Genomic DNA, 11728 nt, shown 5'->3' on the forward strand with positions numbered 1-11728 from the left:
CTTAAAAATATTGGCCCAACGTGCTAGTAACCTAACTGCCTTAAAAAAAAAAAAAAGACCAATGTTTTTAAAGAAATACAACAAAAGCATGCAGTCAGCCACATAAAACTGACAGTGTCCAGCACTCAGTGAAAACTTACCAGACATACAAAGAATTATGAACACGTGACACTCAACAGAAAAATTCATCCAATGGGATCAGGGTCAGACATGACACAAGAGGCAGATCTGGGAGACAAAGACATTAAAAAACTTATTATAAGTATGTGCCATATATACTCAAGGATGTAAAGGAAAACGTCACCATTATATGGAGAAGGAGTGTGAGATTGAAAAGAAAGGAAATGTAACTTAAAAAAAATTTTTTAAGTTCATTTACTTATTTTGAGAGAGTGAGAGAGAACAAATGGGGAGGGGCAGACTGAAGGAGAGACAGAATCCCAAGCAGGGTCTGCACCACGAGTGCAGAGCCCAATGCAGGGCTTGAATTCACGAACCGTGAGATCAAGACCTGAGCTGAGATCAAGAGTCAGACGCCTAACCGACTGAGTCACCCAGGCGCCCCAAAGGAAATGCAACTTTTAAAGAAGAAAATAAAAATCGAAATAAATACTGGCTTCAATTTTTACAAGTTTGATCAGTGTTATAAATCCACGGATCCAAGGTACTCAACAAATTCCAAACAGGATAATATTTTCTCTCTGTTTGTTTTCCCCTCTACCACTCCCCCCATCTTCACACACACACACACACACACACACACACACACACCCGAAGGCATATATTAACCAAATGATTTAAACCCAGGGAAAAAGAGAAAATATTAAAACCAGCCAGAGAAAAAGACAAACTACAAACAAAGAAAGATAAGAATTACAGAATTCTCACAAGAAACTATGAAAACCAAAAGAATTTGAAGAACTGAAAGGGAAGACAATGTTATCCTAAAATTCTTTACCCAATAAAAAATATCTTTCCAAGTTAATGTAAACAGAAGCTTTTAGACAAAAAAAGAGCTGAGAGAATTCATCAGCAGCCTACCTATGCCACAAGAAATATAAGAAAATATTTCAGGCACAAGGAAAGTGATGCTGTAGAGAAATCTTAATGTATACAAAGAAATTAAGAGCAATCGAGTGGTTACTATGTGGATAAACATGAAATGGTTTCTTTTTCTAATGAAAGAGATCTCTTTATAACAACTCAGGAAACAACAGATGTTGGCGAGGATGTGGAGAAAGAAGAACCCTCCTGCGCTGCTGTGGAGAATGCAAACTGGTGCACCTGCTCTGGAAAACAGTATGGAGGTTTCTCAAAAAATTAAAAATATAGAACTACCCTATGACCCAGCAATTGCACTACTAGGTATTTATCCAAAGGATACAGGTGTGCTGTTTCGAAGGGGCACGTACACCCCAGTGTTAATAGCAGCACTATCAACAATAGCCAAAGTATGGAAAGAGCCCAAATGTCCATCGATGGATGAACGGATAAAGAAGATGTGGTATATATATATACAATGGAGTATTACTCAGCAATCAAAAGGGATGAAATCTTGCCATTTGTAACTACGTGGATGGAACTGGAGGGTATTATGCTAAGCAAAATTAGTCAGTCATAGAAAGACAAATATCCTATGACTTCACTCATAGGAGGACTTTAAGAGACAAAACAGATGAACATAAGGGAAGGGAAGCAAAAGTAAGACAAAAGCAGAAAGGGAGACAAATCTTAGGAGACTCTTAGATACAGAGAACAATCTGAGGGTTGCTGGTGAGGTATTGGGTGGGGGTGGGGGTTAAATGGGCAAGGGACATTAAGGAGGGCACCTGTTGGGAGGAGCACTGAGTGTTCTATGTAGGCGATGAATCGCTAAATTCTATTCCTGAAATTATTATTATGCTATATGTTAACTAATTTGGATTCAAAAAGAAGGAAGAAAAAAAAGAAAGGAAACATCGAAAAAGAGAGAAAAAAGATCTCTTTAACATTCGCTGTTTTCAAAATAATAATATTATGAGATTTATAACAATATAGTATGGGGTTGAGTTATGGGCTTATCCCAACCACATTAAGGTAGGAGCAAAATGTTACAAAGGGGCTACATAATTCCAATTAATAATAACAAAGGTTTATCCACCCCCTCACTTGCCCTCTCCCACCATTGGTGCAGACCCATCAGGGAGCTTCTCGGGCAGCAGAGGTGAAGAGACTGTAGTTCTGGAGAAGAGGCAGGGCCACGCCATCCAGCACCGCCGGGCTCCACAAGAGCTGTGCCAGGGTGAGTCTCGGGATCTGATAGTTGGGTGGATCTTCAGCCGTCAGGCATCGGCATCACGGCGAGGAAGGGGGCTCACTTACAACCTGCAGCCTTATCCTCTTTGGAGCCTCTGAACCTGGTGGAAAACACAGTTCCGAAATGAGAGACCAGTTCCGTGGAGGGTTTGCTCTGGAGAGGACAAGGAATGTGATGTCACCCGAGGGGTCACCCAAATCTGGGACGTCTTGAGAAAGGGCTTCTCACCTGGTGTAGTAGATGCAGGTGAGGCCATAGGTGAGAAGGAAGCCAGCCCCCATGAGGGCCCCTCTGAGCAGGGTGAGGACAAGAGGCCAGGTGTTCCACGGCTCCCCAGATAGCGGGGGGCAGGAACAGGAGATTCCTGGGGCAAGAGGATGGGAGTGAGTTTCCTTAAGTCCACACCCTGGTCCTGTCCACAGCCCCACCTCGGAATGCAGGTGTCCTGCGTGCACTCACCCTGCACAATTAGGTTCAGGGAGACGTGGTTGGAGCCCCACGGGTGCTGAGCTCGGCAGGTGAATTCTCCTCCATCCCCCAAGACCAGCCGGGGCAGCACTAGGACCCCGGGATCTGAAGGCTGGGAGGGGCTCAGGGTCAGGCTTCCCCGGGACCAGCTCAGCCTGGCGGGGAAGTGGCTGTCAGTGTCACAGACCAGGCGTAGGGACTGGCCCTCCTCAACTCGCAGAGAGGTGGCATTGCCCAGGGCCTCTGGGACTAGGGGACAGAGAGAGTCAGAAGGGCAGGACTGACAGCCCCTTCTCTCCCTCTGTCCTTCCACAGACACGGGGGGTGGAATATAGTGTCTCGCAGACAAGCGTTCCAAGCTAAGGCAAGTAAGAGTGAAGACCCATCAGGGGAAGTGAGGACAGGTACCCGGTGATCCCAGGACAGGCAGATGGACCTCTGAGCAAGAGCTGGCCATGTCTAGACCTGGCAGAGAACATCCCAGGACGTGGACTTTGGTGCGTGATGCCGAGGAGGGGTGTGGACACAGGTAGGTCTGACCACTTGCAGGGAAGATTCGGAGGCTCACACACAGGTGATGCTCTCAGCCTTTCCTCTGAGGGCCACGGGGAGCCATGGGAGGGTTTTGAGCAGGGGAGGAACAGGGTCCGATCTGGGACATGGAGAGACGCATTTGGGCCCAACTGCAGCGGGCAGGACGGGGAGGGGACAGAGACTGAACAGAGAAGGCTGGACCAGGGTGCAGGTGGTCTCACTGTGTCCAGGTAAGAGAGACAGAGGCCCGAGGCGGGGCTGCTGCTGTGGGGGTGGAGGAAGAGAGCCACTGTGACATTTTCCGGAAGTCCAGTTTGCAAAACTCACTGAGTCATGGGGAGTGTTGGGCGAGGCACAGAAACGTCTAAAGTGACTTCCAGGATATTGACTCAGGTAGTTCAGGAGGAAGGCCCTCCCACCAGTGGCAGGGGAGTGCACTCAGGACGATCGGGACGGGACAGAGGTCTGTGAGGGTCTTCAGGGCAGACGTAGGACTGGAAGCACCAGGGGACGGGCTTACCCACGGGGTCACGCAGGAAGCAGCCAGAGGCCCGGAGCCTGGCAACAGGAAGCTGTATTTAAGATGCCTTGTGGGACAGTGCAATGTCATGGTCACAGGAGAAGCGGAGAATCAGGAAAAGGGAATGATGGCAAGGAGGGGAGAGAGGTCAGGGGAGAGGAGGCAGCCGTGGTGACAGCACATGGTGGAATAGGACTCGCAGTGATTCTAGAGAGTCCGGCCAGGGGGCAGGACCAGGGAGGGGATAAGGAGCCATGGGGTTTCATTCCATCAGACCCTTACAACATTCCCTTATCTGACCTCTGAGACATCAGTTGTGCCCCAGGTCTCTCCCACCTGTGCTATTTCCCCTGAAGATGCGGATGATCAGTTTCTGCGGAGCATCTGGAACAGGAACAAATAATTGGTCACCTGCAGTATTGTGAGGTGGTCATGAGCGGGGGGCGGAGGGGTGCCGGGTATTCTCTCCATTTGAAACTGTGCTTCCAAGAATACTCCCCAAGTATCCCACCCAAGCCCTGCCTCCCCCACCCCCAGCACCCACTGTCCTCAGGGACCCTGGCGTCCTGGCCTGGCACTCACAGGACACGTTGAGCTGGATGGTCCTCTCTGTGCTCACGTTAGCTCCGGGGAATCTCACTCGACAGGTGAGGTCGGTGCCGTGGTCCTGGGGCCACGGGGTGAGGGTGAGCACCGAGGAGAAGTGTGTCCTGTGGCCCAGGGAGGTGAGGGCATCCCCGATCCAGGAGAAGGTCGGCGGCGTCCCCCTCTTACAGGCCCAGGGCACGCTACAGGTAATCTTCTTGGGCTGGCCAGATTCTAGGGGCCCCTGGATGTGGATGTCAGGTGTCCGTGTGAGAGCTGAGGGAGAAAGAGAGACAGAGACCCAGGCCCTGCGTGTGCCCCCAGAAGCAGCCTCTACACCAGGCCAGCCGTTTCCTCCCAGCCAGGATGGAAATCAGGGGGTCCCCTCCCGGGCCTGCCCTGGGGCCCTCAGGACCCATGCATGTCCTCTCCTTGACCCCACTCCTTACCTGTCACACGCACAGAGAGCCGGTTCTGTAGGAAACTATATCTCACAGAAGGCCCTCTCTCCACCCTAAAGAAGTATGTCCCCGAGTCCCTTCTCCGTGCGTCTCTGATGTCCAGGGAGCAGTCGTAGTCCCGGGGGTTTCCAAGGAGGCGGAATCGACCCTGGGTCTCCTTCTGCACTTTTCGACCTGGGTTGTTTGTGGCCACTGGAGCATCCTGTGCTACATTGGCCCCTTCCCGGAACCAGTAGCCATGCACAGGGTAAGAGTCATTCCAACTATTCAGGGGATAGAGGAAATTGCAGGGCACGGAGACGCACAGACCCTCCTGCACCACCAGTGACTCCAGAACCTGCAGCCAGTATCTCCTCTCCTGAGCCTGGGACCCTGCAGGGAATCGAGGGTCAGTAGCGGCCCCCACCCTCGACTCCCAGAGTAGCCTGGCCCTCTCCCCTCCGCCCACTCACCTGCCCACAACAGGGGCAGCAGCAGAGGCAACAACATCTTAGAGACAGATGTCTGGGCTTCCTGTGGGTGAAGAAGGGAAGGCAGAGGGAGGCTGAGGGGGGCCCACGGGAAGCTGGGGAGGAGCACGAGGCCTCACGATTTCGCAAAAGGGGAACTGCCGCTGCGGAGCTCACCTCCCATCTGCAAGGTGCTGGTGACCCCCCGCACTCTCTCCTGGAGACCCCCACAGGAGAGACCAGGAGCAGAACGCTGTGTCCTGCCCCCCATCTCCACTCTTCCCTCCACCAACGGGGCCTGGACCAGGACCTCTGAGAGCATGTGAGGCATGGGACACGGTGAGTCTCCTAAGATCTTCCCATCCGAGGTGCTTGTCTGAGCAGTGCTGTCTACACCAGGGAGCTAGTCAACTGCTGTCTACACCTGGAGGGTCAGAGCCTCATCCAGACCCTCGAGTGGTCGGTCCTGCAAGGTGGAGGACTCTTGAGGTCTGTGAACATCCGGGGTCGAAGGAAGGAAGGGATGCTGGGTGAAGTGAAGGCAGGAACCATCCATTCATTCATCCATTCCCCGAATGCTTAGTGAACATCTGTGTTGGGGGAGCTGGAAACACGACAGATGAGCCTGACCAGGTCAATCCGGTGACAGGGTCCCCACCCGTACCACTTCCTCCCTAGACGACGGTGCTGTCCCCGTGGGGTGCAGAGCTGCAGGCATCTGTGACTTTGCTATGTGTCCTGGTGGCCAACTGGTTATTCTCTAAAAATCCAAGTGCAGGACTATTTTGGACTTGCGGTAAACAGGAACAACTCTTTTCAAGTTGCAGAACTTAAAGCGGTTCCCGTTAAGGAACCACCCCCCATTTCCCCCTCCCCCCAGCCCCGGCAACCACCGTTGTACTTCCTGTCTCCAGGAATTTGACTACTTTAGAGACCTCATATAAGTGGAATCATTTCAATCGGCCATAACGTCCTCAGGGTTCATCCGTGTGGCGGCATGTGTCAGAATTTCTGCCCTTTTTAAGGCTGAATAATATTCCATGATGGGTTAGAACACATGTCGTTTATCTGTTCAGCTGTTGAGGGACACTTGGGCTGCTTTTTACCTGGCTATCGTGAATAATACTGCTACGAACATGGGTGTGTAAATATCTCTTGGCCCCTGCTCTCGATCCTGCATATGCACCCAGAGGTGGGGCCACTGGATCATATGGTAATTCTAATACTAATTACACACACACACACACACACACACACACACACACACACACAGGGGAGGGGGAGGGGCAGATAGAGAAGGAGAGAGAGAGAGAGAGAGAGAGAGAATCCCAGGCAGGCTCTGTATTGTCAGCGTGGAGCCTGATGCAGAGCTCGATCCCACAAGAGTGAGATCATGACCTGAGCCAAAATCAAGAGTCAGACACTCGACTGACTGAATGAGCCCACCCCAGTGCCCCCGTGTTTAACTCTTGAAGGAAAGTCCAAAGAGTTTTCCACAAGGCTGCACCATTTTTCATTCCTGCAAGCCATGTCATGGGTTCCCATGTGTCCACATCCTTGCCAATACTGGTTTCCTCTTTCTTCTTTTAAGTAGAACATCTGTCCTAACAGATGTGGTTTAGACTTGCATCTCGCTAGTGACTAATGATGTTGATTATTTTTTTCATGTGCTCCTTGGGGGTTTGTGTGTCTTCTTTGCCGAAGTGTCTATTCAAGTCCTTTGAAAAATTTTTTAATGTGTATTTATTTTTGAGAGACAGAGACAGAGTGTGAGTGGATGAGGGGCAGAGAAAGAGGGGGAGACACAAAATCAGAAACAGGCTCCAGGCTCTGAGCTGTCAGCACAGAGCCCGAGGTGGGGCTTGAACTGGGGACGAGCAAGAGCATGACCTGAGCTGGAGTCGGATGCTCAACTGACTGAGCCCCCCAGGCGCCCCGACTCAAGTCCTTTGGATGACAGAGATTTTGAAGTTGTGTTCATGGTTGTACCCTGGCACCCATGAAAATGCTGGCACGTAGCAGGTGTTCCACGATACTTCCGGACGAGTCTATGAGTGGGGCTCCTTGGTTAAGCCTCCAACTCTTGATCTTGGCACGGGTCGTGATCTCACAGTTGGTGAGTTCGAGCCCCGCATCGGGTTCTGCGCTGATGGTGTTGAGCCTGCTTGGGATTCTGTCTTTCCTTCTCTCTGCCCTCCCCTGCTTGTGCTCTCTCCCTCTGTCTCTCAAAATAAATAAGTAAATGAACTTTAAAAAAAAAAGAAACAAATATTTTTAAAAAATAAGTCTATGAGTAAATGACTGGCTATCACTCTTCCACTCAAAACCATACAACCACACATATGCACACAGGTGCGCACACATGCGCGCGCACACACACACACACACACACACACACACACACAGGTGAGTGGCATTTAAGACTGATCCTGAAGGTAATTAGGACTTGGAGAGGCAGGAATGGGGAGGGAACGGCATTTCAGGAGAAGGAACAGCATAGGCAAAGTCTCAGAGTCAGGAAAACCCTAACCCGGCTGGGTGTGGAGACGTTGTAAGATGCAGGGAGAGGTAGGGACCCGGGTGGAGAGTTCAGTGGGAAAGAGACCACGTCAGGTCTTCAAATCTAGCCTGTTTGCCCCTCAGTTTGGACTGTGGAGAGGAATCCTAGGTCTTCATACTGTGGAGAAAGTGGATGATAATGGTGTCCCGAGACTCAGTGTTGAGGACGGAGGGGGAGGCAAGAGACAGGTGCATTAGAGGCCCGGGGAACAAGCAGGGTCAGGATGGGGAGGAGACGGGAGCTAGGATGAGCTTAGAGGGAGGATGGACAAGACCAGGTGATGTAGTGGACCAGGCAGAACGGAGGGAGGTCACGGTGGAGAACCACACCCCCGGTTCTGGCCTTAGAGATGAGACCGTGCCAGCCATGTGAGGGAATCCCCGCAGAGAAGAAGGTTCAAGAGGAACGTGGCAGCTCAACCTCGGCCAGGGCTGAGTGAAGCAATCCTGGGGCCATCCTGGAGGAGGTGATGGTGGGATGTTGGGTGGTGAGCTGCCCTCTGTCACTCACCTGAGGGATTAACTGGGGGTGGTGTTGGCCTCCTCCACGCCCCCTGCAGGCCTGGCTTCTCCTTCCCGACGAATCTCAGTCTGAGAGAAGACACCGGGGGCCTTTCGGTCTGGTTCTGGGAATGCAGGGCCAGCTGATTCACTCCGGTTCCCAGTTAAGGGGCTGGAGGGCAGACGAGGTGGGAGAGTGCAGGTCTGGCCCCGTAGATGGCTATGAGCACAGCAGGCGCAGCCCGTCCTGTCCTGGACGCTGTGGAATCCTCACACCTGGTCAGCCTCCCCCCTGCCCTGCCCTCTGACCTGTTCAGTCCCTCCTGTGCTGGTTCTGGGACTCGGCCACAACCCCCACCCTCCTCAGGCCTCCCCTCCCCCTGGGGCAGTGCTCGCACGAGGACGATGAGGCGAAGGACGATGGATTTGTGGATTCATGAGCTTGACTGCTACACCGTGTCCTCTGCTCCCGGCTGGTCTCTGGGCATCGGTCCCCCAGGCCCCCCTGCGTCACCGCTGTGGCACCCCATGTGCCTGAGCCGCACGCTACCCCGTGCCCTGGCCTTCCGAGAGCTGGACAGCGGGCTCTGGGGCTGCCTGCTCGGGGACCAGTGAGCCAAATGGCATTGAGGGATTAGGGTCCACTGTGCAGCCCCTGGACACTCACCCTGCAGAGAGAGGCTCAGGGAGGCGTGCTGGGGGCCCACCGCACTCCGAGCTCAGCAGGTGTATTCCTCTTCATCTCTCTCCTGTGCCCGAGGCAGCTCCAGCACCCCAGGGTTCCAGGGCTTTGAGGAGCACAGGGTCAGCTCCCTGGGGTCCAGCTCAGCCTGACTGGGGGGGGGGTTGCTGTTGACACAGACCAGGTGCAGGGACCGGTCCTCCAGGACTGAAAGAGATGAGCCATTCTCCAAGGGCTGTGGTGGCGGAGAAAAAGAGACTGAGGGTCAGAGTTACAAAGAAATTGATACAGGTGGACACCGGCAGAGAGGGGCAGACACAGACACACAGACATGGACTGAGATCAAGACTCTGGGCGCCTCCCTTTGGGAGAGGGACCCAGGGAGAGGCACTGAGCATAAGCCCAGAGGCTGCTCAGGCCCCTTCTTTCTCTGCACTTTATCTCTGCCCGGATGGACTCTGTCTGGCCAGATTCAGGCCCCAGGAAGCACAGACGGAGGGTCCTGGGCCTTCAGGACACCCGTGCACGTGGTCATTCCTGCCCTAAATGCCGCGTCCTTCCATCAGGACCCACACTGACCCAGCAAACTCTGTCCTTTCTTCGGATTTCCACTTGATACCTGTTTACTGACTTAACAAGTCATCTCCAAGGGGACTTAGTCTTACATTTTTTTTTTTTTTTTTTACATTTATTCAGTTTTGAGAGACAGAGAGAGACAGAGCACGAGGCGGGGGGAGGGGCAGCGAGAGAGAGGGAGACACAGAATCTGGAGCGGGCTCCAGGCTCTGAGCTGTCAGCACCGAGCCCGACGCGAGGCTTGAACTCACGAACCGTACCCCAAGGGGTACCCCAAGGGGTCTTACTCGTAGAAACTCATGGTCTGGTGGGGAACAAGGACCCAGGAACAGGAGCTCCCAACACCACCTGACTCATGTTGAGGTGGTGGGGACACTGGGCGGGCAGCCTTGGAGCTGGCAATGTAAATGAGACTGGCAGATCCAGGAGGGCCTCCTGGAGGAGGCAGCTTCTGAAGTCAAGTGTGAGAGGCAAGCAGGGGCGGCAAAATGATGACAGGGCTGGGAAGGGCACGGCAAGAAGGAGGAACAGAGAGTGCAAAGACAACCAAGGACAGAACACGTCCAAAGAACATCTAAGAGGACCTACCGAATCGGCGGTAAGGAGTGTGGGATAGAGGAGGGCTTTCAGAGAGGACACCACAGGAGGAAAGGCAGACAGTTTATTTTTACAAACTCAAAGTGGTGTGTGTGGGGGGGGTGGCACCTGGGCGGCTCAGTTGGTTAAGCCACTGACTTGGGTTCAGGTCATGATCTCGAAGTTTGTGCGTTCGAGCCCCACATCTGGCTCTGAGCTGACAGCTCGGAGCCTGCTTGGGATACTCTCCCTCTCCCTCTCTGTCTGCCCCTCCCCCCCCCCAATAAATAAATAAACATTTTAAAAAGGTACAAACTGGGGTGCCTGGGTGGCTCAGTCGGTTAAGGGTCCAACTTCGGCTCAGGTCATGATCTCACAGCTCGTGAGTTTGAGCCCTGCATCAGGCTCTGTGCTGACAGCTCACAGCCCGGAGCCTGCTTCGGATTCTGTGTCTCCCTCTCTCTCGGCCCCTCCACTACTTGCATTCTGTCTCTCTTTTTCTCTCAAAAATAAATAACCATTAAACGTTTGTTAAAAAATAACATAAAATAAACATTAAAGGTTTTTTATAAAGGTAAAAACTTCCAGTTATAAAATAAGTAAATCCTGGGGATGTAATGTACAACAAGGTGATTATAGTTAACAATACCGCGTTGCGTATTAGAAAGTTGCCGAGAGAATAGATCTTGAAGCCCTCAAAACAAGAAAAAAAAATTGTAAGTATGGACAATGATGTTCCCAGTTTTACCAAGGTGATCATTTTGCAACATATACAAATATCCAATCGTGACGTTACACACCTGAAACTAATAAGCTGTTATATGTCAAGTTGTTATGCCTCAATAAGAAAAAAATTGTTGGGGTGCCTGGGTGGCGCAGTCGGTTAAGCGTCCGACTTCAGCCAGGTCACGATCTCGCGGTCCGTGAGTTCCAGCCCCGCGTCGGGCTCTGGGCTGATGGCTCAGAGCCTGGAGCCTGTTTCCGATTCCGTGTCTCCCTCTCTCTCTGCCCCTCCCCCGTTCATGCTCTGTCTCTCTCTGTCCCAAAAATAAATAAACATTGAAAAAAAATTTTTAAAAAAAAAGAAAAGAAAAAAATTGAACACGTGACCCAGCTACTTAACTTTCAGGAATTTATCCCAAAGGCATAGACACACACCTGAGAAAGTGGGTACGAGTACGAGATTATCGATTGCAGCGTTTCCGTTAATAGAATAAAACGAACGCCGTGATGTCCCGTTAGTGGAAGGCGCACGCAGAAGCAGAACCCGCCCACGTGAAGGAACACTGCGCAGTCACAGAGCAGAAGGAGGACAGTCTGTGCTACTGACGGCAAAGGGCCCCTTAGATCCTTGGCAAACACACGGAGGCTCAGAGCAGCCTCTGGACACGAGACACTTTCCGGGAGGGAACTGGACATCTGAGGCCGACTTTGCCGGGCGTTATGAATACGTGTCCGTGTGAATAGATTAGCTGTTCAAAAGCACTCAGATAAACGGTTGGCAGGAAAATAAAAGGTGAG

The 11728-nt window shown here is 52.1% G+C and overlaps 1 protein-coding gene across 4 annotated transcripts in view; it reads right to left on the minus strand.

The window, feature by feature from the left end:
* LOC121018930 (sialic acid-binding Ig-like lectin 10) overlaps positions 1-11728 on the minus strand; it is a 48870-nt gene that overhangs the window by 21479 nt on the left and 15663 nt on the right. Inside the window, exons 1-7 of one of the 4 annotated variants that reach the window (XM_040458003.1) lie at positions 5317-6204; positions 4853-5236; positions 4401-4679; positions 4155-4202; positions 2756-3013; positions 2525-2660; positions 1965-2396 (exon numbers count right to left, since the gene is read on the minus strand). The exons of 2 other annotated variants lie outside the window; for them this stretch is intronic. In XM_040458003.1, coding sequence (XP_040313937.1) covers positions 2354-2396; positions 2525-2660; positions 2756-3013; positions 4155-4202; positions 4401-4679; positions 4853-5236; positions 5317-5353 — 1185 coding nt within the window. In that variant the 5' untranslated portion in view covers positions 5354-6204 and the 3' untranslated portion in view covers positions 1965-2353. Of the gene's footprint in view, positions 1-1964; positions 2397-2524; positions 2661-2755; positions 3014-4154; positions 4203-4400; positions 4680-4852; positions 5237-5316; positions 6205-11728 lie in introns of those variants that run through there. One more of the 4 variants, XM_040458004.1, reaches the window with a different exon arrangement.

The sequence above is a fragment of the Herpailurus yagouaroundi genome, unplaced genomic scaffold, assembly GCF_014898765.1.
Source record: "Herpailurus yagouaroundi ecotype Mexico unplaced genomic scaffold, PumYag 220, whole genome shotgun sequence".
In the NCBI taxonomy this organism is placed as follows: Eukaryota; Metazoa; Chordata; class Mammalia; order Carnivora; family Felidae; genus Herpailurus; species Herpailurus yagouaroundi.